At 41.8% G+C, this 26,550-nt stretch overlaps 1 protein-coding gene across 2 annotated transcripts in view; it reads left to right on the top strand.

Moving 5' to 3' along the window:
* The window catches only part of LOC128687897 (PIH1 domain-containing protein 1-like), an 80,319-nt gene that overhangs the window by 43,862 nt on the left and 9,907 nt on the right, over positions 1-26,550 (top strand). For both annotated transcript variants that reach the window (XM_070083522.1, XM_070083521.1), the window contains exon 3: positions 26,245-26,430. In XM_070083522.1, the coding sequence (XP_069939623.1) occupies positions 26,245-26,430 (186 nt within the window). The remainder of the gene's footprint in view (positions 1-26,244; positions 26,431-26,550) is intronic.

Raw genomic sequence — 26,550 nt, 5'->3', positions numbered from 1 at the left:
ACGGGGAAGGTAGGCAGATGGATTTTCGGGTTCCTAACACACAGAACACAAAAAGTAGTAGTAAACAGAGCAATACCAGCATCAGCGAGGTCAAAAGCTCAGTGACCCAAGGCGCTGTCCTGGCACCGCTGCTGTTTCTCATCCTCATGTCAGACAGATAAAAACGCCCGTCACACTTTTGTATTATTTGCAGATGACACAAAAATAAACATGAAAGTCACTACGGTAGAGGACACTGACCAGGGGATCATTCATATATATAACCTTATGGGAAAAAAAAGTTGTGCTATTATATCCTACTTTTCACTTTCAGAGTAGGTTGGATATTATAGGTGAGTGGTTGTGTAGAGAACCTGCCTAGCATGGACCAGGAGGCGAGGCGAAATTTGTAGTCAAGTCTGCCTCTACCACTTCGTCGAGGTCATACCACTCCCCGACCACCCTGAGACCAAAGTGTTGTAAGGTTTGGGGTTCGAGATGTCGTGGTGCGGTGAAGTGATACACTACTCTGCACTGAGTTTATTGGTAGTTTGGTGATATCGGCTTTCAGAGTACCTTATCGTGTCCCCTCAGCTTGGCTCCTACATGCTGACTTCCTGGTGAACCAGGCTTTTGGATTGGAGGGCAGCATCAGTGACCTAAGCCGTGACACTGTAGCGGCTATGTGCCATGACATCATATCTTTATAAAGGCGTCTCATTTCCCAGGTGTTGTGTTGCCCAGCGAATTTAGCGCTTCCACATTATTATATTAATATTATCCTTAGCATTTTAAATTTGATTACCTCCATCCCTTCTCATTACCCAGGCGCTTCTTGAATATATCTTATTTCAATGATGTTTGGTATGCAAGTGAGTGCGGTCCCAAGTGGCGCATGACGCACATCATGATAAGAGTTGCTATATTAGCAGTGCACATGTGCAGCACTTGGGTGTCTTTATTGTGGAGACGTTTCGCCAACCATTGGCCTCGTTAATCCAGTAGAGAAAATCACTGGAGACGTGGAAGATGTGAAGTAGTAGTTTGGTCTTGAAAGGTGTTCGGTCTTGATTAACTGAATATCAGGACTGATGACTGAACACCTTTCAAGGCAGAGGAACTGATTACCTTAAATTACTTTTTCATGTATGACGCCTGACCAAGGTAGTGCTTCACTTTCTATCAGCTACACAGTACTAAATATAGCAACCTACCTTTGTGCTTGTACAATATCCTTCTAAGGAGATTCCTTGATGCTGGTGAAGGCTCCTCCATTCACTTTGGAGTAAACTTGACTGCCTGCCATTCCCCAGACTATGACCCTTAAGAGTTTAGCGCTTCCTCGTGATTATAATAATTTCACAATATTATCGGTGTCTCATTTTAGTGATCATGCCTAGCTGTAAAACGTGGAAATAACATTTGCAAATCGATATACAAGTTGGGTTGGACTAATATATCATACTTTGTCCTAGGCCCTAGGGTAAGCAGGGCAAGATCAAATTTTGATTTGTTAAAATTCCCCTGGTCACGCTCCTGGTCTGGGACCGTGAAGGTAGAAACTGGTACAAGAAGATAGGAAGGGTATATAGACCAGTGAAGCTCTTGTCTGCTCATAATTTCATAAGAATAGTGTTTCTGTGCACAGTGGGGCAGCCAGGGTTTCAGTGTGGGGGAGGGAGGCTTAAGGCAAGATATCAATCTGGGAGGGGTTTAAAAATCATAAGTTGTTGAAATAATAAAAATGTCGTTTTTAAAAACACGTGCAGTTTCTTCGGTTGTCATGATTTCGTGGTCATTGGTCAATATAATATAGTGAAAATTTGCAATTTAAAAATAAAGAGAAGAAGTATTTGCATCGGGGAGGGGGAGATTTAGCTCCCTTAGCTTCTCTCTGTGGCTGTTCCACTGACTGTATAAGAAGGCTATTTCTTCGCTACCCATTGAAATAAATGGGTAATTTGGAAGCTAGCTTGGCTATTCTCAAATGTTTTTCCGCATATATTAATACTGTCACATGTTGCATTGCCACATTTCGTCGGGTATCTCTGTAAAACATGATACCTCTTGAGGTTCACCAGGTTTCATTTATTTTTCAGTGTCGTCCCGCTCGCGGTTTGCGGTTTACATTTTGGGTAACTGGAGACTGACTCTCAGCATCATCTCGATAATTAAAAAAAAATGTATCTTGGTGAAAAAAAAAGCCAGTTCGGAAATGCTACTGGGACGTGATGTTCCCTATATTCTAATTTTAGAAACAGTTAGCTTTTAGAGGTATTCTAAGACTTCTGAAGCAACTAGATAGAAACATGAGAAACAGCATTGTATCGGGTCAGTTTTAAAGTCACTCAAAAATTATTGCTTTAATAACACTACGTACTTGGCAAGGTGGTCCAAGGTGGTCCACTCATCAGAACAGTGGAGTACTATAGAAGGCACACTTATGCAGCATATGGGAATCTTTATTCAGGAAACGTTTCGCCACACAGTGGCTTCATCAGTCCAATACAAAGAGGAAGGCGTAAGGAGAGGAGGAGAATGAGGTAATCAGTCCCTCAACCTGGAGTCGATGTGTTCAGTCCATTCTACAAGACTGATGGACTGAACACATCGACTCCAGGTTGAGGGACTGATTACCTCATTCTCCTCCTCTCCTTACGCCTTCCTCTTTGTATTGGACTGATGAAGCCACTGTGTGGCGAAACGTTTCCTGAATAAAGATTCCCATATGCTGCATAAGTGTCTCAATCTTCAACTTGTCGGTTTTTCAAACCATTCATCACTACAGAAGGCACGCTGACTCATTCTGGACCAGTACAATTCACACACCAACCAACCCTCCAGGTAGACCGCACCCACTTATGTACCCATCCGACCTATATATTTACAGCCATCCAAAGTTCTCGCTTCACTGGCGCTACATAAGAACATAAGAACGAAGGAACACTGCAGAAGGCCTACTGGCCCATGTGAGGCAGGTCCAAGTCCCTACCGGCTTAAGCCAATGCACCCAACCTAGTCAGGTCAGGTCACATTGACTCAAGGGAGGAACACGGCAACCGACCCGTTAGCACAAGCTATCAGGTCTAACTCACACCCACCCACATCTACTCATGTATTTATCCAACCTATTTTTAAAGCTACACAACGTTCTGGCCTCTATAACGGTACTTGGGAGTTTGTTCCACTCATCCACAACTCTATTACCAAACCAGTACTTTCCTATATCCCTCCTGAATCTGAATTTTTCCAACTTAAAACCATTGCTGCGAGTCCTGTCTAGGCTAGATATTATCAGCACACTATTTACATCCCCTTTATTTATTCCTGTCTTCCACTTATAAACCTCAATCATATCCCCCCTAATTCTACGTCTTTCTAGAGAGTGCAGTTTCAGGGCCCTTAGTCTATCCTCATAGGGAAGGTTTCTGATACATGGGATCATCTTTGTCATCCTCCTTTGTACATTTTCCAGAGAATTTATATCCATTCTGTAATACGGTGACCAAAACTGTGCAGCATAATCTAAATGAGGCCTACGTGAGAGTTGGTTTCACTCATCTGTAACCCCAGTTCTGACTATTACTTCTCTATATCCTTTTTAAATTTAATTTTGCCCGACTTGAATTTATTGGTTAGATATTTTAGCATGTTATTTATATCCTTTTATTTTTTTCATATATATTTTTTTTATTTTCGCTGGAAAGGTTTCTGATACATGAGATAAACTTTGTCATCCTCGGGTCAGCTCACGGACAGTGATAAGGAAATGTAAAGTAAAATTTTTAACACATACTTCCTCTCAGCTTTTACACAGCGATATTCCAGAAATAATAAATTATGTAGAACAGGACCATAATAAACTGTGCACGATTAGGGTCACAAGTGACATGATCCTTAGGCACATACATAAATTAAAACCTAACAAATCCCCAGGCCCTGATGAACTGTATACAAGGGTTCTAAAGGAAAGCTTAGCAAACCTTTGGCTAATCTTTTCAACATATCACTACAGACTGGCATGGTGCCAGATAAGTGGAAAATGGCAAGTGTGATACCTATTTTCAAAGCAGGTGACAGGTCCTTAGCTTCGAACTATAGACCAATAAGCCTAACCTCTACAGTGGGAAAATTTATGGAATCAATAATTGCCGAGGCAGTTCGTAGCCACCTTGAAAAGCATAAATTAATCAACGAATCTCAGCATGGTTTTACAAAGGGGCGTTCCTGCATTACGAATTTATTAACTTTTTTCACTAAGGTATTTGAGGAGGTAGATCATGGTAATGAATATGATATTGTGTATGTGGACTTCAGTAAGACTTTTGACAGGGTCCCACATCAGAAACTGTTGAGGAAAATTAAGGACAGACTGAGGGCCCTGAATCTGCACTCTCTAGAAAGGCGTAGAATTGGGGGGGATATGATTGAGGTGTATAAATGGAAGAGAGGAATAAATAAAGGGGATGTAAATAACGTGCTGAAAATATCTAGCCTAGACAGGACTCGCAGCACTGGTTTTAAGTTGGAAAAATTCAGATTCAGGAAGGATATAGGAAAGTACTGGTTTGGTAATAGAGTTGTGGATGAGTGGAACAAACTCCCGAGCACAGTTATAGAGGCTAAAACGTTGTGTAGTTGTAAAAATAGTTTAGATAAATACATGAGTGGGTGTGGGTGGGTGTGAGTTGGACCTGATTAGCTTGTGCTACTAGGTCAGTTGCCTTGTTCCTTCCTTAAGTGAATGTGACCTGACCTGACTAGGTTGGGTGCATTGGCTTAAGCCGGTAGGAGACTTGGACCTGCCTCGCATGGGCCAGTAGGCCTGCTTCAGTGTTCCTTCGTTCTTATGTTCTTATGGGAATCTTCACAGAAGAAACGTTTCGCCACACAGTGGCTTCATCAGTCCAATACAAAGCAGAAAGGTGTAAGGAGATGAGTTTGAGGTAATCAGTCCCTCTAGAACATAAGGACATAAGAAAGAAGGAACACCTATCTTCGTAGGAAAGATTGCCTGTACAGTATATTAACTTTGGCACCATTCTCTCATTTCAAGAGCGTTTATATCCGCTCCGTAATATGAGACTACCAACGGAACAAGCTGAGACACGTCACATAGATTCAAATGCTAGTTTTTAAAGGGACGAACCGGCAGGCCAGCTGAAGGTCTTGGGCAAATGACCAGAAGCTCCAGTAGTGGGTTATCATATGACTAAGACCCGCGTCAGGACACGCTTGTCCTGTTTCCTAACGAATCTTGCCTCACTTTATTTCTCAGAGAACTGAATGTGACAAAAAAAAAAAAAACTATTGTTATCAGACTCATAAACAGTTTGGATATTATTTAAACCTTCCTTTTCTTCGAATCAATTTTTTTTTTGCTTCCCATTCCCAAAGTGTTGTACGGTCCTTATGGGTCTAATTATTTCTCCATAATAATAAGGGTACTGTTGAGGCCAGGGGCTCCAACTAATTAATCTTGTATTTTCATAACTTAAACAGTCCATCCATAGCCAAACAAAACAATTATTTCTTGTGCAGTTTTTTTTTTAAGGGGGAGATATTGGCAACAAAATTATTTTTATAGGAGGTAGAAGTTATCATGGACATACGCCAAGCCAGTGAACACGCGGGACTCTCTGGCCCAGTGGTGTAAACAATTCCAGTAATACCATCACCCGAGCAATGTGTCTTGAGTTAAGTGGGTCTGGGTTAGGTTAGGGTTAGTTTACCTGGAGGAGGTTGCAATAGTTAAATAAGAGTTTTATTTCAATATTTCTTTTCGAGATAAAACAAAAAATACCCCATTTTTTTTAAATTTGCACAAAATATAATTATCTCTATTGCACAAACCAATAAATATTACACACTGCATTATAATTTTTCTCTAAACTCTATGGAACCCTAAAATCAATATTTACTACTGATAATAATAATTGGTTGAGTCATGATGTTTGGTAACCAGTTTATCAACAAAGATAACACCCCACTTGGCAGACAGAAATGACTTCTACCACGATGGGGCATACACGTAAGCGCATTCGTGCGCAGCTGCTAGGAAAAGACGGGAAATAACACGAAAACAGGATCATAAAGGCGGGGGAAATAAAAGGACGAAGATTTCAGAACAAAAGTTTATTGCAGTAAGCTTACTATTGTCAGGGAGATGAATAATACACATGTGCAGCACTTAATCTCCACTTACTGTGGAGACTTTTCACTAACCAATGTTTGTATTAATCCATTACAGAGATTATTTACTGAAGACGGTGGAAAACGTGAAGTTTTTAGATCAGTCCTTCTGCCTTAATAGATGTTCAGTCCCTGAGTCTTAATTAAGGAGTCAAACTAGATGCTCAGGGATGGAGACAAGTGAGGGGGAGGGGTTTAGAGCTGGCATCACATGTGACCGGAGCTCTAACAAGTATATCATGCCAATAGGTTAGGCAAGCGTTAGAGTTGCATTATAATTTTGTGTACCAAGATTCCAAGATGTTCCAGTGTCAATTATTATTATACTAACGGTATACAAAACCAAGAAGTAGATGAATAAGACAGGTGTAATAACTACCATATTCACTCATGTGTATGTCTAGCATATTTTTCAGGCCACCCGAAGTATTTATTTTATGTATTTGGCGGCTTATCCCGCTTTTATACTATTAATGCCAAACCATTGCATGTCCAGATTGAAGATTGAGACACTTATGCACCATATGGGAATCTTTATTTAGGAAACGTTTCGCCACACAGTGGCTTCATCAGTCCAATACAAAGCAGAGAGGTGCAAGAAGAGGAGGAGATTGAGGTAATCGGTCCCTCAGCCTGGAGTCGATGTGTTCAGTCCATCAATCTTGTAGATGGATGGACTGATGGACTGAACACATCGACTCCAGGCTGAGGGACTGATTACCTCTCTGCTTTGTATTGGACTGATGAAGCCACTGTGTGGCGAAACGTTTCCTAAATAAAGATTCCCATATGGTGCATAAGTGTCTCAATCTTCAACTTGTCGGTTTTCAAAACCATTCATCACAACATGTCCAGATTATTTTTAAATTATTTTTTCTTTAGTCAGACGCCATTGTTGCGAGTTATGTCTAGATTCGACATTTACATCATCTTATTTGTCTTCATTTATGCCTTTTCATTCACGTGTGACTCTCAGTTGTATCCCAACCCATTCTTCGTCTTTCCATTGAATGTTTATCATTGTTAAACTCCCCACGAAGAAGGGGAAGTACCTTGATGCTGGTGAAAGTCTCGTGAACCAAGGAATGACACCACTCTGCCTTATCCTTGGATCGTGCCTGACTACCTTCCCTTTCCCAGTCGCTGTATGACCACCTATGGGTTTAACGCTTCCCCATAAATATAATAATTGTTATTAAAGTGCCCTCCAAAAACAAATCTTTACATTGGAAATTAACTTTTTCATGTGTGTGTTTTCCTAGATTTTTATATCCATTCTCTTATTTGCGGACCACAACCTACCGCGCGGTTGTGATAAATAATAATTATAATAACGATAATAATAATTTGGGATATTGTTATTCTTGATCGCCTGTTCTTCTAACTATGACCCTAACTTGCTTATGCGTTTTTAATATGAAACCAAGTCAAACGATCTGTTAACTGCAGCATAAACAAAAATACTGTTGCCTTGCCTTCAGAGTTGTATTAACCAGAGAACTCTCTTACCCATATAGCTTGGACAGTTTATATGATTTATTTTTATAAAATGTGAAATTATTTTCTTTCTGCAACCTTGACACATTACATTTGTCGTTGACAGATCGTATCTATCACTTACCCGAGCACAACATTACCTTATTCAACTCACTCTGGAGCTCCTTGGTAGCCTTATCACACTTTATCACAACTTTGATAACGCTGCAGGACGGACTGTAAGCTCGTCCGCTTTTCATTTCCAATTCGTAGTTTGTGAATATACTGTCCATTTGTTGTATATTCCACAAACTTATGCTAGTTTGTATTTTCTTTGAGATTTTTATGTCAGTTTAACACGTAAACTGTAAGAGTAATAATGACCCTTGTGGATGCATCCTCCGATTATTAGCCATACTTATTGTTTACTCACTGATGACACTGGTGATCTTCCAGGATCACTGCAAACCAAGTTCTCATTCTTAACCTCACCAGAAACCTAGTTAAAACTTGATGCGGTATATCACATGTATGAACGTAACTAGGTACCGAGTCATCCAGAAGTGGGGATGGGAGATGGCAGTGGGTATGGCAGCTTACTGTCCTGGGTGTACCCTTCATGGCTTGGGGGGGGGGGAAGTTTGATGCTGGTGAATAGCCCTTTACCCAAGGAATTGGAGCTGCCGTCTCTTTTCTTGGATGAAATTTCTTTACCTTCCATTCCTCAAGCCCTAGACAGCCGTTACGGGTTTATCGCTTCCACGTGAATAATATAAACAAATAATAATAGCAGTCATACTTTTGATCATTATGATTCTAAAGAAAAAGTCAGGTATCCCTTCGGCTCCATTTTTTTATAATTTACACTGGTGGCCTCTTGTTATTCCTGCTGAAGTTACTAAGAAATCTGAAACTGATTTCATATTCTTTATAACCTTGTATGTGTGGTTATCATATCTCCTGTTAACTTACTATCAGCCAGCGTGGGCGTCTTCAGTGTTTTTTTGCCTTTCATTAGAATTCACATTTTTTTTTCTGCTGCGTGAGCCATTTTGTAGCTCTTAAGACCTTGTATATCTGATCCAGGTTTGGTTTATATGTTGTCAACAGCTTTTTCAGCCTTCTTTTATATAGGTACTAATAATTATTTTCTAGTTTGCTAGTGCTATATATGAGTCTCTTACTCAGTCCAGTGTATGCACCACAACCCGATTGATTAAGAGCTGTTTTGTCAGGAATGTCGATTTAGTGATACAGTCTATGTATTTCTGTATTATTAAATTCCATCATTTATTTTTCACTTCACTTGCTCAGTTAATCCAAGCCATCTTGCAAAGATTCACACTAATTTTTGTTTATTTTGCATTTTTTTTCATCATCCGTACATATATCTGTATAGTTTTTCTCCTTCTGGTAAGACTTTTATATGAATTTAAAGCATTATCGGGACAAATACAGATAGTTTTGGTACCTCATTGGGATGTTTTTCAATGAGGTATTCGCATTTTTCCCTGCAAACAGAAGCGTCCCTCATACATTGTTATAGTTTTTATTTCTGCTGTGTTTTGGAGTTCACATATTAGTAAGTATTCTACGTTCTTCGTCAATAAGAGAGCGTACTGACATGGATCTTTGTCAGATGATGACTGTTTCTCTCTATAAACCAATCTAGATAATCAAGTGCAGTATTACGCAGTAATGGTGTTTTTTATTTAAATGTTGTGTACAGTACAAGGCGTCCTGTGGCTCGGTTGGTAGCACACACAGCTCACATACTTAGTGTCCGTGGTTCAATCCCCGGCATGGATCGAAATATTAGGCATGCTTCCTCACAATAAGTAGTTACCTGGGTGCTAGTCGACTGTTGTGGGTCGCATTCAGGGGTACAAGATTAAAGGACCCCAGTGAAGATAAAACAGCCCTCGATGACTCACTGACTTTATTGGATTATCCTGAGTAGCTAACCCGCAGGGTTAAAAATTGTACAAAATCTTATATAATCCCGAAACTAGATTTCCATTAATTTGGTCAGAATGGTAGAAAAAATGTAGATTAATCGAGGGTGTCCCACAAAAGTGATTATTGAAGAGCAATGTACTCGCCTATATGTTGTTACAGGGGGTCGATTCACAGCTTCTGGCCTCGTGTGTACTCACCTATTTGTACTCACCTATTTGTGGTTGCAGGGGTCGATTCACAGCTCCTGGCCCCCCCCCCCCTCTTCGCTGATTGCTACTAGGTCCTCTCTCTCCCTGCCTCATGAGCTCTATCATACCTCGCCTTAAAACTATGTATGGTTCCTGCCTCCACTACATCACTTTCTAGGCTATTCCATGGCCTGACTACTCTATGACTGAAGAAATACTTCCTAACATCCCTTTGATTCATCTGAGTCTTCAACTTCCAATTGTGACCTCTTGTGTCTGTGTCCCATCTCTGGAACATCCCGTCTTTGTCCACCTCGTCTATTCCGCGCAGTATTTTATATGTCGTTATCATGTCTCCCCTGACCCTCCTGTATGTGTGTACTCACCTAGTTGAGGTTGCGGGGGTCGAGTCCGAGCTCCTGGCCCCGCCTCTTCACTGATCGCTACTAGGTCACTCTCCCTGAGCCTTGAGCTTTATCATACCTCTGCTTAAAGCTATGTATGGATCCTGCCTCCACTACATCGCTTCCCAAACTATTCCACTTACTGACTACTCTGTGGCTGAAGAAATACTTCCTAACATCCCTGTGATTCATCTGTGTCTTCAGCTTCCAACTGTGTCCCCTTGTTACTGTGTCCAATCTCTGGAACATCCTGTCTTTGTCCACCTTGTCAATTCCTCTCAGTATTTTGTATGTCGTTATCATGTCCCCCTATCTCTCCTGTCCTCCAGTGTCGTCAGGTTGATTTCCCTTAACCTCTCCTCGTAGGACATACCTCTTAGCTCTGGGACTAGTCTTGTTGCGAACCTTTGCACTTTCTCTAGTTTCTTCACGTGCTTGGCTAGGTGTGGGTTCCAAACTGGTGCCGCATACTCCAATATGGGCCTAACGTACACGGTGTACAGGGTCCTGAACGATTCCTTATTAAGATGTCGGAATGCTGTTCTGAGGTTTGCTAGGCGCCCATATGCTGCAGCAGTTATTTGGTTGATGTGCGCTTCAGGAGATGTGCCTGGTGTTATACTCACCCCAAGATCTTTTTCCTTGAGTGAGGTTTGTAGTCTCTGACCCCCTAGACTGTACTCCGTCTGCGGCCTTCTTTGCCCTTCCCCAATCTTCATGACTTTGCACTTGGTGGGATTGAACTCCAGGAGCCAATTGCTGGACCAGGTCTGCAGCCTGTCCAGATCCCTTTGTAGTTCTGCCTGGTCTTCGATCGAGTGAATTCTTCTCATCAACTTCACGTCATCTGCAAACAGGGACACCTCAGAGTCTATTCCTTCCGTCATGTCGTTCACAAGTACCAGAAACAGCACTGGTCCTAGGACTGACCCCTGCGGGACCCCGCTGGTCACAGGTGCCCACTCTGACACCTCGCCACGTACCATGACTCGCTGCTGTCTTCCTGACAAGTATTCCCTGATCCATTGTAGTGTCTTCCCTGTTATCCCTGCTTGGTCCTCCAGTTTTTGCACCAATCTCTTGTGTGGAACTGTGTCAAACGCCTTCTTGCAGTCCAAGAAAATGCAATCCACCCACCCCTCTCTCTCTTGTCTTACTGCTGTCACCATGTCATAGAACTCCAGTAGGTTTGTACTCACCTATTTGTGGTTGCAGGGGTCGAGTCACAGCTCCTGGCCCCGCCTCTTCGCTGATTGCTACTAGGTCCTCTCTCTCCCTGCCCCATGAGCTCTATCATACCTCGCCTTAAAACTATGTATGGTTCCTGCCTCCACCACATCACTTTCTAGGCTATTCCATGGCCTGACTACTCTATGACTGAAGAAATACTTCCTAACATCCCTTTGATTCATCTGAGTCTTCAACTTCCAATTGTGACCTCTTGTGTCTGTGTCCCATCTCTGGAACATCCCGTCTTTGTCCACCTCGTCTATTCCACGCAGTATTTTATATGTCGTTATCATGTCTCCCCTGACCCTCCTGGCCTCCAGTGTCGTCAGGCCGATTTCCCTCAACCTTTCTTCATAGGACAATCCCCGTAGCTCTGGGACTAGTCTTGTTGCAAACCTTTGCACTTTCTCTAATTTCTTGACGTGCTTGACTAGGTGTGGATTCCAAACTGGTGCTGCATACTCCAGTATGGGCCTGACGTAGATGGTGTACAGAGTCTTAAACGAATCCTTACTGAGGTATCGGAACGCTATCCGTAGGTTTGCCAGGCGCCCGTATGCTGCAGCAGTTATCTGATTGATGTGCGCCTCAGGAGATATGCTCGGTGTTATACTCACCCCCAGATCTTTTTCCTTGAGTGAGGTTTGCAGTCTTTGGCCATCTAAACTATATTGTGTCTGCGGTCTTCTTTGCCCTTCCCCAATCTTCATGACTTTGCATTTGGCAGGGTTAAATTCAAGGAGCCAGTTGCTGGACCAGGCTTGTAGCCTGTCCAGATCTCTTTGTAGTCCTGCCTGATCCTCGTCCGATTCGATTCTTCTCATTAACTTCACATCGTCTGCAAACAAGGACACTTCTGAGTCTATCCCTTCCGTTATGTCGTTCACGTATACCAAGAACAGCACAGGTCCTAGGACTGACCCCTGTGGAACCCCGCTTGTCACAGGCTCCCACTCTGACACCTCGTCGCGTACCATGACTCGTTGTTGCCTCCCTGTCAGATATTCTCTGATCCATTGCAGTGCCTTTCCTGTTATGTGTGCCTGGTCCTCTAGCTTTTGCAGTAACCTCTTGTGAGGAACTGTGTCGAAAGCCTTCTTGTGTGTGTGTGTGTGTGTGTGTGTGTGTGTGTGTGTGTGTGTGTGTGTGTGTGTACTCACCTAATTGTGGTTGCAGAGGTCGAGACTCAGCTCCTGGCCCCGCCCCATGTGTGTGTGTGTGTGTGTGCGCGCGCTCATATGTACCCACCTACATGTTGAAGGGGTTGAGTCACAACTCCTGGCCCCGCCTCTTTGCTGGTCGTTACTAGGTCCACACTCCTAGCTTCGAGAGCCTTATCGTACCTCTTCTTATAGTTATGTATGGATCCTGCCTCTCCAGGTCGTTCCACTTCCTGACTATAAGGCTGAAGAAATACTTCCTACCTCCCAAGCGACTCATTTGAGTTTTCAGCTGTATCCTCGTGTTCCTGTTTCCGTCTCCCAGTCTGTCCCTATTCACCCTGTTCTCCAGTGTCACCAGGCTGAGTTTCCTTAACCTCTCCTCATGAGACATACCCCTTAGCTCCGGGGCTAGTCTTGTCGCAGACCTTTGCACTTTCTCCAGTTTCTTGACATGAGTGACCAGGTGTGGGTTCCATATTGGTGCTGCATACTCCATAAGTGAGATGATACAGTAGGACCACAATTGGTGGCCCACTGAGACAACCACATCGCACAAACAATGGTTGTAAAATGATCCTATCCGCATGGACCGTGGTTAGAGTCCCCGTCCATTCTTCGGTTTACTCATATATGTGGATACAATAAGATCACAATAAATAACTGATATCACTATATTCAAAAACAACCACTGTGAAAAAAAAAAGTGAACCACCAAATGCTTTCGTGATTTCTCATATATCAATGACCTTGATTATGCGAGAAATCACGAAAATACTTGGTAGTTCACTATGTTTTCACTATGTTTTACATAATAGATTTATGTATGTATCAGGGAAGAGTTATATGAAGCTGAAGGCCTTTCACACATCCGCACTTCATCAGGAGCTTGGTATATACAGTATAAGGGGGAAATGCGGAAAATCGAGCTCCGATGAAGTACGGATGCGTGAGACCTTGAGCTTCATATAACTTTCCCTGAAGTTTACCTGGAGTCACTTCCCGGGCCTAGACCAGGCCTCCTGATTGCTTGCCTGATCGATCAAACTGTTAGTTCCCTCTGCCCTCAGGCCAATGTATGCACTGTAACTCGGCTGATCAGGAACTGTTTTGAGAATCTCTGTCGAATTTCCTCTTGAAGATAGCTAGGTATTTGTTGGTAATCTGCCTTGTGCATGAAGGGAGGGGTGTTGAAGAGTCGTGGTCCCTTAACACTTATTGAGTTCTCTTGCTGTATTCATCGCTCTCCTACTTTTCGTTAGAGATATTTTGCACCTCTACTAAGTCTCTTGTGTTCAGAAGTAGTAATTTCGGTGTGCAGAATTGGGACCAATCCCTCCAGTGTCTTCCAGGTGGAGAGAGCGGCCCCAAATCTGCACTCCCAAATTACTACTTGTGAACACAAGAGGCTTGGCAGACGGTGCAGGATACCTTCAGTGAAGAGAGAACTCAATAAGTGTTAAGGAACCACGGCTCTTCAACACTCCTGCCTGTGGCATTTTTGCTGATTGTTTTATCATTCGTTTTTGCTATATTTTAGCAGTATATATGTATTGTATGTATGGATATCTAACCAGACTACATGGCAGACAAACAGAAGCGCTCGGATCGAGTCACCTTACTACCTTAGGAAGACGATAATTGGGTTTACAATGGCCAACATGTACAGCGCCTCCAATATTCCGGAGCTGACATACTTCATTCCCATGCGGGCGTTGAGCACCAACCGCCTAATCGATCAAGCCAACAAGGAGGCCTGGTCTGGAATAAGGCTGCAGGGGTGATGACCCCAGGAGACAACTAGAGGTAACTGGTGTTCTGGCTGAGAAGTATGCTGAAATATCATCCAGCATGATGGAGTATGACAGGAAGGCCATCCTGTATGATACAATATGATAGGAAAACCATCCAGCGTGATGGCAGGAAAGGTATCATGTTCATACCTCTTGTTCATAATTTACATTAATGACCTTGATGAAGGGATTACGAGTGACATGAGTAAGTTTGCTGATGGTACAAAGATAGGCCGTATAATTCACTCTGAGGAGTTGAGATTAGTTGCTAGTGCAGGTAACATTGATGTATTTGCAATCACTGAGACATGGTTTAATTCAAAAAGTCGAGACATGCCTGCAGAATGTCACATTCAGGGTTTTAAATTGTTCCAAGTAGACAGAAGTATCGGGAAAGGGGGTGGGGTGGCACTGTATGTCCGAGATCACTTGAACTGTTGCATTAAAACGGGTATTAAGTCTGAAGCAACACATACAGAGTCTGTTTGGATAGAATTTTCAGAGCGACATAAAAAATTGATTTTAGGTGTAATATACCGTCCCCCAAACTTAGATAGGGACCAAGGGAGACGACTATGGGAGGAAATTGTTAAGGCCACTAGGCACGATAACGTAATAATTCTAGGAGACTTTAACTTTAGTCATATTGATTGGAATTTCTTGACTGGGAATCTAGAATCAAACGACTTCTTAGAAATAGTTCAGGATTGTTTTTTGAAGCAGTTTGTCACAGAGCCTACAATGGGAAATAACCTGCTTGACTTGGTTTTGGCAAACAAGGAAACCCTTGTAAATAATTTAGAAATTACAGAGGAACTCGGCACAAGCGATCACAAGTCAGTTGCCTTTAGCATTGAATGGAAGTATGATAGTAGGGATAATTCAGTACTGGTCCCAGATTTTCGCTTAGCAAATTACAATGGGCTTAGAGAACACTTATCATCTGTAGACTGGAGTAACGAAGAGAGCTATCATTACGACAGCTTTCTTAACATAATACATGCTGCCCAAAGGACATTTATCCCATATAAGGAAATTAGATCGAATAGAAATGACCCCAAAAGAAGCGCTAAGCCACAAGGGCTATACAGCGCTGCAAGAAAGATTGAAGACTCTCAAATCCAACCCCTCTCACTCATATTTATCCAACCTAAATTTGAAACTACCCAATGTCCTAGCCTCAATAACCCAACTAGGTAGCCTGTTCCACTCATCAACTACCCTATTTCCAAACCAATACTTTCCTATGTCCTTTCTAAATCTAAACTTATCTAATTTAAATCCATTACTGCGGGTTCTTTCTTGGAGAGATATCCTCACGACCTTATTTATATCCCCTTTATTTATACCCATCTTCCACTTACACTTCGATCAGGTCTCCCCTCATTCTTCGTCTAACAAGTGAATGTAACTTAAGAGTCTTCAATCTTTCTTCATAAGGTAGATTTCTAATGCTATGTATTAATTTAGTCATTCTACGCTGAATGTTTTCTAACGAATTTATGTCCATTCTGTAATATGGAGACCAGAACTGAGCTGCATAATCTAGGTGAGGCCTTACTAATGATGTATAAAGCTGCAGTATGACCTCTGGACTTCTGTTGCTTACACTTCTTGATATAAATCCCAATAATCTATTTGCCTTATTACGTACGCTTAGGCATTGCTGTCTTGGTTTAAGGTTGCTGCTTACCATAACCCCCAAGTCCTTTTCGCATTCTATACTGCTAAGTTCAACATTATTAAGCTGGTAGGTGCTAGGGTTATGAACATTTCCGAGCTTTAGAACTTTACATGTATCTACATTGAACTACATCTGCCACTTTTCTGACCACGAATTGAGTTTGTCTAGATCCTCCTGAAGTTGTGAGACATCAACGTCTGAATCGATTATCCTACCTATCTTCGTGTCATCAGCAGATTTGCTTATGTCACTAGTAATTCCCTCGTCAAGGTCGTTTATATATATTATAAACAACAATGGACCTAAAACTGATACCTGCGGAATGCCACTTGTTACAGATCCCCACTCAGATTTAACCCCATTTATGCACACTCTCTGCTTCCTATTAGTAAGCCATGACTCGATCCATGACAGCATTTTTCCCCCAATGCCATGAGCAGCCACTTTCTTCAACAGTCTCTGATGTGGTACTCTATCAAAAGCCTTACTAAAATCTAAATAAACAATATCGAATTCTCTATCCTGATCAACGGCCTCAAAAGCTTGGCTGAAGAAGGTTAATAAATTAGTTAGGCAGGAACGGCCCCTGGTGAAACCATGTTGAGTATCATTAATCAAATTATGCCTATCGAGATGGCTTATATTATCGGCTATAATTGACTAGTAATTTACCTACAATTGAGGTTAGGCTTATTGGGCGGTAATTTGACGGTAACGACTTGTCCCCTGCTTTAAAAATAGCAATTACATTAGCCATCTTCCAAAACATATCAGGCACTACACCTGTTTGAAGAGATAAATTAAAAATATTAGTTAAAGGTTCACAGAGTTCCATTTTACACTCTTTAAGAACCCTTGAAAAAAGTTCATCAGGGCCCGGGGATTTATTTTGCTTTAATCGGTCTATCTGTTTAATAACCATTTCGCTGGTGACTGTGATATTGCATAATTTATCATCTTCAAGCCCACTATAAAAATTAATTACTGGGATATTGTCAGTGTCTTCCTGAGTGAAAACCGAGAGAAAATAATTATTAAGAATAGAGCACATTTCATTCTCCTTGTCAGTGAGATGCCCAGAGTTATTTTTAAGGGGACCTATCTTATCTCTAACTTTTGTTCTATAAATCTGGAAAAAACTTTTTGGGTTTTTGAATCTGCACACAGAAATCACTCCCTACGAAAGTAAAATACTGGGCAGGCGATGCAAAATGCCCCCAATAAAAAGTAGGGGCGCAATTGGTACACTAAGGGAAAACACCATAAGTGTCCGGGGCCCAAAACTGTTCAACAGCCTCCCATCAAGCATTAGGGGAATTGCCAAAAAAACCCTGGCTGCCTTCAAGAGAGAGCTGGACAGATTCCTAAAGTCAGTGCCGGATCAGCCGGGCTGTGGCTCGTACGTTGGACTGCATGCGACCAGCAGTAACAGCCTAGTTGATCAGGCCCTGATCCATCGGGAGGCCTGGTCATGGACCGGGCCGCGGGGACGTTGATCCCCGGAATAACCTCCAGGTAACCTCCAGGTAACCAGGTAGCAACTTTAATTTCATAGTCCCGTTTAGCTTTTCTTATCCCCTTTTTAACGTCCCTCTTGATGTCAATATACTGGTTCATAAGATGACCCTCGCCTCTTTTGATACGCCTATAAATTCCTTTCTTCTGACCTAAAAGATATTTGAGCCTATTATTAATCCATTTGGGATCATTTCTATTCGATCTAATTTCCTTATATGGGATAAATGTCCTTTGGGCAGAATGTATTGTGTTAAGAAAGCTGTCATACTGATAGCTCTCTTCGTTACTCCAGTCTACAGATGATAAGTGTTCTCTAAGCTCATTGTAATCTGCTAAGCGAAAATCTGGGACCAGTACTGAATTATCCCTACTATCATACTTCCATTCAATGCTAAAGGTAATTGATTTGTGATCGCTTGTGCCAAGTTCCTCTGTAAATTCTAAATTATTTACAAGGGTTTCCTTGTTTGCCAAAACCAAGTCAAGCAGGTTATTTCCCATTGTAGGCTCTGTGACAAACTGCTTCAAAAAAACAATCCTGAACTATTTCTAAGAAGTCGTTTGATTCTAGATTCCCAGTCAAGAAATTCCAATCAATATGACAAAAGTTAAAGTCTCCTAGAATTACTATGTTATCGTGCCTAGTGGCCTTAACAATTTCCTTCCATAGTAGTCTCCCTTGGTCCCTATTTAAGTTTGGGGGACGGTATATTACACCTAAAATCAATTTTTTATGTCCCTCTGAAAATTCTATCCAAACAGACTCTGTATGTGTTGCTTCAGACTTAATACCCGTTTTAATGCAACAGTTCAAGTGATCTTGGACATACAGTGCCACCCCACCCCCCTTCCCGATACTTCTGTCTACTTGGAACAATTTAAAACCCTGAATGTGACATTCTGCAGGCATGTCTCGACTTTTTGAATTAAACCACGTCTCAGTGATTGCAAATACATCAATATTACCTGCACTAGCAACTAATCTCAACTCTTCCAACTTATTCCTAGCACTACGGGTATTAGCATAATGTACATTTAATGACCCTACTTTTTCTTTACCCTTCCTGCTCATTTCAGTTTTTCCACTAAACCTATTATTGTCCTTATCGCCTAGTGTCACTGACTTTCCAATATCCACCTCATTTTGCCTATTACTAGTTCTCCTAGAACTCGTAGTATTACTACACTGGGACTTCACTGTGTTCTCGCCAAAACCCATACCACTATCTATTCCTAGTTTAAAGCCCTAACAGCTCCTTCCACTGCCGTTGCCAGTGCCCCCACCCCAGACCTAGATAAGTGAACCCCATCCCTGGCATACATGTTATTTCTGCCATAGAAGAGGTGCCAGTTGTCAACAAATGTTACCGCACTTTCCTTACAGTATTTGTCCAGCCAGCAATTGACACCAATTGCCCTGGACAACCATTCGTTTCCAACTCCTCTCCTTGGCAAAATACCACATATGACAGGGTTCCCACCCTTCCTCCTAATTATCTCTATTGCTGACCTATACCTGCTAATCAGGTCCTCACTTCTACGTCTGCCAACATCGTTGCCTCCAGCACTGAGACAGATAATAGGATTGCTCCCATTACCTCTCATGATGTCATCTAGACGGCTAACAATATCCTTCATCCCAGCCCCAGGAAAGCAAACCCTCTGTCTCCTACCCCCGTCCTTCAAGCAGAACGCCCTATCCATGTATCTAACCTGGCTATCCCCAACAACAACAATATTCTTACCTTCCTTGTTGTCGTTCGTCGTGACGGTCCCAGTAGTCGACTCACATTCGTCGGGTAGCACCGAGAATGCGTTGGAAGTTTCCACAACAGTTTCCACAGCAGTCTCTTTCTTCTTCATCGTTTCTGGCTTTCCATTCGTCTTCTTGATCGTCAACTTCGTCCCCTGCTGTCCAGCCACTGACCACGATCCCTTCTTGACCTGAGGACTCGAAACAGGAGGACTACTACGAATCCTCTTGTTTTCCTCAGTCAATCGCCATATCTCCATCTTCGCTACCCTCAATTCTTCCTTAAGCTGCTGGTAAAGTTGCTGAATGGAGGGCATCTTGGTTCAGTCCACGGGGAGCACACAGGCCACTTCTTCACGGAGTTAAGTACAGGTCACCACTGAGTTAAGTACAGGTCACCACTGAGTTAAGTACAGGTCACCACTGAGTTAAGTACAGGTCACCACTGAGTTAAGTACAGGTCACCACTGGGTTAAGTACAGGTCACCACTGAGTTAAGCACAGGTCACCACTGCTAAGTACAGGTTACCTGGAGGTTATTCTGGGGATCAACGCCCCCGCGGCCCGGTCCATGACCAGGCCTCCCGATGGATCAGGGCCTGATCAACTAGGCTGTTACTGCTGGCCGCACGCAGTCCAACGTACGAGCCACAGCCCGGCTGATCCGGCACTGACTTTAGGTATCTGTCCAGCTCTCTCTTGAAGGCAGCCAGGGGCTTATTGGCAATTCCCCTAATGCTTGATGGGAGGCTGTTGAACAGTTTTGGGCCCCGGACACTTATGGTGTTTTCCCTTAGTGTACCAATTGCGCCCCTACTTTTTATTGGGGGCATTTTGCATCGCCTGCCCAGTCTTTTACTTTCGTAGGGAGTGATTCGGTGTGCAGATTTGGGACCATTCCTTCCAAGATTTTCCAAGTGTAGATTATGATATATCTCTCCCTCCTGCGTTCCAACGAGTACAAGTCAAGTGCTTCCAAGCGTTCCCAGTAGTTAAGCTGCTTGACAGAACTTATACGTGCAGTAAAGGATCTCTGTACACTCTCTAGATCTGCGATTTCACCTGCTTTGAATGGAGATGTTAATGTACAGCAGTATTCCAGCCTAGAGAGAACAAGTGATTTGAAAAGGATCATCATTGGCTTGGCATCTCTCGTTTTGAAAGTTCTCATTATCCATCCTATCATTTTCTTTGCACTTGTGATCGTGGCACTGTTGTGATCCTTGAAAGTGAGATCCTCAGACATTACTACTCCCAGGTCCCTTACATTATTTTTCCACTCTATTGTATGGCCGGAGTCAGTAGTATACTCTGTTCTAGTTATTATCTCCTCCAGTTTTCCATAACGGAGTAGTTGGAATTTGTCCTCATTGAACATCATATTGTTTACCGTTGCCCACTGGAAAACTTTGTTTATATCTTCTTGGAGGTTAACCTCGTCCTCAGCAGATGACAGCCTCATGCAGATCCTAGTATCATCCGCAAAGGATGATACGGTGCTGTTGTGTATATCTCTGTCTATGTCTGATATGAGGATAAGGAATAAGATGGGGCGAGTACTGTGCCTTGTGGAACAGAGCTCTTCACTATGGCAGCCTCCGATTTAACTCTGTTGACCACTGCTCTTTGTGTTCGATTTGTTAGGAAGTTGAAGATCCATCTCCCCACTTTTATTTATTTATTTATTTATTTATTTAGAAATTTAGCATACAAACAGAGGTACAAAAATACAGGTAAGAGCAGCATGCCAAAGCCACTTATATGCATAGCATTACGGGCTGGCTTAAAATTAACTTAAGATTAACTAAGCAATGATGAAATCAGTGATAAGACATTATTGTAAACAGATAACTATAAAATACAAATGAGTATTACAAAGACAGGTCCAATGGTTGCATGCATTGCTGTTCATTCAGTAGAATGGAGTATTCTGTTAGGTAGTGTATTTAAAAAATAACAAAGTTAGGTTTAACATTTGTGTGATATAATTGTGATATACAATTTATATGGTTCAGTTATTCAGTATTTATTTGGTTTTGAGTAAGTGAACTTTGAGAAGAGACTTGAATTTATAAACAGGTAGTGTTTCTTTTATATTTACAGGTAATGAATTCCAGATTTTAGGGCCTTTTATGTGCATTGAGTTTTTGCATAGCGTGAGATGGACACGAGGAACATCAAAGAGTGATCTGTGCCTTGTATTATGGTCATGTGTTCTGTTGAGGTTGGCAAGGAGATGTTTGAGGGGAGGGTTAATATCAGAGTTAAGTGTTCTATGTATGTAATAAGTGCAATAATAAGTATGGATGTTTTGTATGGTGAGTAGGTTGAGTGTTTTGAATATTGGTTGAGTGTGCTGCCTGTAGTGAGAATTTGTTATCATTCTAACTGCAGCCTTTTGTTGGGTAATTAGTGGTCTGAGATGGTTAGTTGTTGTTGAGCCCCCTGCACAAATTCCATAGGTGAGATAGGGGTAAATAAGAGAGTGATAAAGGGCCAGGAGGGCTGACTGTGAAACATAGTACCGTATCTTCGATAGTATGCCTACAGTCTTGGAAATTTTCTTAGAAATTTGTTGTATATGTGTATGAAATTTGAGTCTATTATCGAGGTGGATTCCTAAGAATTTTCCCTCTGTTAGCTTTGTGATAGGTTATCCGTTTATCGTTATGTTAAGAGGTACATCTGTAGCTCTGCTACCAAACTGAATGAAGTAGGTTTTGTCAATGTTTAGTGTAAGTTTGTTAGTCCTCATCCAGGTAGATATTTTCTGTAATTCGGTGTTTACAGTATTTGCTAGCGTGACTGGGCTCGGGTGAGAGAAGACGTATGTGGTGTCATCTGCAAAAAGTGTGGGTTTGAGTAATTGCGAAGCATTTGGTAGGTCATTTATGTATAGGATAAAGAGAAGAGGACCAAGGACACTTCCCTGTGGGACACCAACTGTAATTGGTTGTGCGGAAGAGCTTGCCCCATTTGCGTATACATATTGGCTTCTGTTGGTGAGGTAAGACTTGAGGTAGTTGAGGGAGTGCCCTCTAATACCATAGTGTGACAATTTTACGTGGAGCAAGTCATGGTCAACTGTATCAAAAGCTTTACGTAAGTCAATGAAGATCCCCAGTGGGACTTCTTTTTCCTCTATTGCAGTGTATATATGTTCTAGCATGTGTATAATAGCATCATTAGTATTTTTATTAGGCCTGAATCCAAATTGGCAGGGGTTGAGAATGTTATGGGAGATGAGGTAGGAGTGGATTCGTTTATGAATTAATTTTTCGAAGATTTTTGAGAGAGGGTGTAAATTGGATATTGGCCTATAGTTATTCAACTCTGTTTGGTCTCCTCCTTTATGGATCGGGGTGACCCTTGCTATTTTGAGAACTGTAGGGAAGGTGGAGGATTCAATGGATTTGTTAAAGAGTGTTGCAATGATTGGTGATAGTACTTGTGACGCTTTTTTGTATATAAAGTGTGGTAAGGCTATTCCTTTAGCACGCATTTTATGGGCTATTACGCCAAATTGGCAGGGGTTGAGAATGTTATGGGAGATGAGGTAGGAGTGGATTCGTTTATGAATTAATTTTTCGAAGATTTTTGAGAGAGGGTGTAAATTGGATATTGGCCTATAGTTATTCAACTCTGTTTGGTCTCCTCCTTTATGGATCGGGGTGACCCTTGCTATTTTGAGAACTGTAGGGAAGGTGGAGGATTCAATGGATTTGTTAAAGAGTGTTGCAATGATTGGTGATAGTACTTGTGACGCTTTTTTGTATATAAAGTGTGGTATTATGGGCTATTATGCCATGATCGCATTTGTCAAATGCTTTTGTAAAGTCTGTGTATATTACATCTGCATTCTGATTTTCTTCCAGTGCATCCAAGGCCATGTCATAATGATCCAGTAGTTGTGAGAGGCAGGAGCGACCTGCCCTGAACCCATGTTGCCCTGGATTGTGCAGATTTTGGGACTCCAGGTGATTTGCAATCCTGCTTCTTAGCACTCTTTCAAAGATTTTTTTGATGTGGGACGTCAGAGCTATTGGTCTATAGTTCTTAGCTAATGCTTTGCTGCCACCTTTATGGAGTGGGGCTATATCCGTTGTTTTACTGTGGAATTGACTGTGGAATTTCACCCATGTCCAAGCTCCTCCTCCATAGTGTACTTAGGGCACACGAGAGGGGTTTCTTGCAGTTCTTAATGAAAACAGAGTTCCACGAGTCTGGGCCCGGGGCTGAGTGCATAGGCATGTTGTCAATGGCTTTTTCGAAATCTATCGGAGTTAGGGTAATGTCGGAAATCTGGCATACATTTATGGAGTTTTGAGGCTCATTCATGAAGAAATCATTTGGGTCGTCGATCCTCAGACCGATTAGTGGTTCACTAAACACAGAGTCGTACTGGGATTTCAATATTTCACTCATTTCCTCGTTGTCATCTGTGCAAGTCCCATCCTGTCTGAGTAAGGGCCCGATACTAGATGTGGTATTTGCCTTGTTTTTGGCATATGAAAAGAAATATTTTGAATTTCTTTCAATTTCACAAATAGCTTTAAGCTCCTCCTACCTCTCCTGGTTCCTGTAAGAGTCATTTGACTTAAGTTCGATAGTTTCCACTTCCCTGGTCAGCGCCTCCTTTCGTGTATCAGATATTCTAGCACTCCTGAGGAGCTCAGTGACTCTTCGTCGTCTTCTTTAGAGGGAGCGTCTTTCTCTCTCCAGTTTACTCCTGCTCTTCTTTCTTAGGGGAATATGCCTAGAACATGCTTCGGCTGCCAGGAAGTTGATCCTTTCAAGGCACTGGTTTGGATCCATGTCATTTAAGACATTTTCCCATGTTTCGTTTAGGACATGGTTTACCTGGTCCCAGTTGATGTTCTTGTTGTTGAAGTTGTATTTTGTGAAGACACCTTCACAGGTACATGCATTCTGCTGATCAGGACCCCTATGCATGTACGTCTGGACTTCGATTAGGTTGTGATCGGAATTAGTTGTTTTTGATAGTCACCACTCCAGTTAAGTACAGGTCACCACATGGTAGAAAAAAGCATCGTACATAATGGAATATATAACGAAAACCATCGTGTTTGAATATGGCAGGAAAACCATCCTGCGTAACGGAATTTTTGAAACTCATCCTTCCTGGTGGAGTTTGATTGGTTTTGGAAATATAAACACTTAAGCAGTATAATGTAATCCTTTATTGATAACGTTTGGCTCACGCAGTGGGCTTTATCAAGTCACAAACAGATCTACCTGGGTGAAACATACGTGGCTATATATAGGATGGGAATGCTGGATCTGGTGGAGAAAGGTGCATGTGACAGTCTTCGGAGTAGAGTGAAGAAGTCTAAAAACTTGGGTAACTGTCAATGAAGGATCACATTATAGTGCTTAAGTGTTTATATTTCCACCGTGTCGGTATTTTATACCATTTATTTCCATTGATTGGTTTTGTTGATGTATCGTATTTAAACCTTAATGACTTCACCGTGTCATTGAAGCTCCGTGTATCCCTAATACACGGATTAAAGTAAACTAAATAACCAGAATATATTCAGAGTTACTTGTATGGTGCATACAAATTTGATAATAAGATAATCAGTTTTGTCGATTATGTGTAAGGTGCAGTAGGGTGTATGTAAAAAAAAAAGTGTATTGATGTTTTAAAACTAAATGAACATATTTATTTGTGTCTTAAACTTGTTTGGAAAATGTAATTATAAAATGGTGTGTGTGTAGCGTGGACGCGATGGTTACGCGAGTTCTTCCTGTTTACACATGCAAGGTAGCATGAGTCAGTGATTTGGGTTTCTACTCCCGGCCTTGTCTCATCCTCTTTCAACACTCATTCCCCTTCCAGTAATATAATATTCTTTATTTCTACAAGTATACGATACAACTTATACAGACCTAGCTAACATCAACGACGTATGTAGAAAGCCCCTGGTTATGCTGAACATTTCGGGCAACATATGTTAATTTTGGTCCTAGGATGCAACCCCACACCGGTCGGCTAACACTCAGGTACCTACTTTGTTGCTAGGTGCGCAGGGACAGCAGGTGTCTTAAGGAAACACGCCCAATGTTTTCATCCGTACCGGGGATCGAACCACGAACACTCACCGTGCGAGCTGAATGTGCTACCAACCGAGCTGTGGGGTACTCCTTTTCGATCTAACACTCCTTTCCCCTCCATTACTTCTCCCTCTTTTACTCCTCCATCCAGCAGACACTCCTTTACCCCTACAACACCCCCACCACTACTCCATTTATAAAATACTACCTTTGCCTTCCAACGCTTCCATCCATTAATTCTGTTGAGGACACTAGTGCACTAGATGGAGGTCCGGATAGGCTGATGCAGTAGTCCAAGAGGCAGATGCAGTTTCACTTTTATTATTACTATTATTAGTAGTAGTACCACTGTAAAGAGGTGGAAATACTAAACCCATAGGGGTTTACAATAATTTGGGTCGATCTGTGAAAGGGAAGAAGAGATCCAACTCCTTGGACCAAGAGCCTTCCACATCAAGGAACCGCCTTTCAGGAGCTTTCTTAAGTATATGTTATAATTACTGCCACATCGCCGTGTCCCGTTTTTAAGCGCAGATGTATGTATCTTGGGGCATTTATAAATTGTAAATTCATATATTGTTTTATAATGTAATTGTACAGTATTGTGCAGAAATAAAATAGCACATTCTCGGTAGTGTATCGTATACATGTAGTATTCTGAAATTTGAAGACGAACAAGTAGACATTGAGGGAATTTACAGAACCAATACAAATCAGTAGCAGCAATTATAAGTTTTATTAATGTTCAGTGATGAAAGAATTACTTTGAATCCATTTGATTATTTGACCTTTCCATGAGAATACTGTGAAAGCAAAATCCTTTGTTACAGGTTGCTGTGTGAAGACCCATGATAACGAGAAGAAAAAGGTGTTTATCAACATTTGCACCTCAGATGCCATCAGTGCCCCTGAAGACATAACTGATGATGAACTGATTGCTATCCTGGAGTCAGAAGCAGCATCAGACTTCCGCGTGCCTATGTCTATTGGCGAACCTCACAATGAAAAGGCGAAATGTAAGATAATTTATAGTATGTTAAGAAAGGGAAATAAAACGGCCTTGAAGTACTATATTACTGCATTACATCCAGAATTGTTCAAAAATACTATGGGGACTTGTTGAAATACACGTACAC

The sequence above is a fragment of the Cherax quadricarinatus genome, chromosome 10, assembly GCF_038502225.1.
Source record: "Cherax quadricarinatus isolate ZL_2023a chromosome 10, ASM3850222v1, whole genome shotgun sequence".
Taxonomy (NCBI): Eukaryota; Metazoa; Arthropoda; class Malacostraca; order Decapoda; family Parastacidae; genus Cherax; species Cherax quadricarinatus.
The sequence above is the reverse complement of the archived record's forward strand: the minus strand, read 5'-3'. Positions and strand labels throughout refer to the sequence as shown.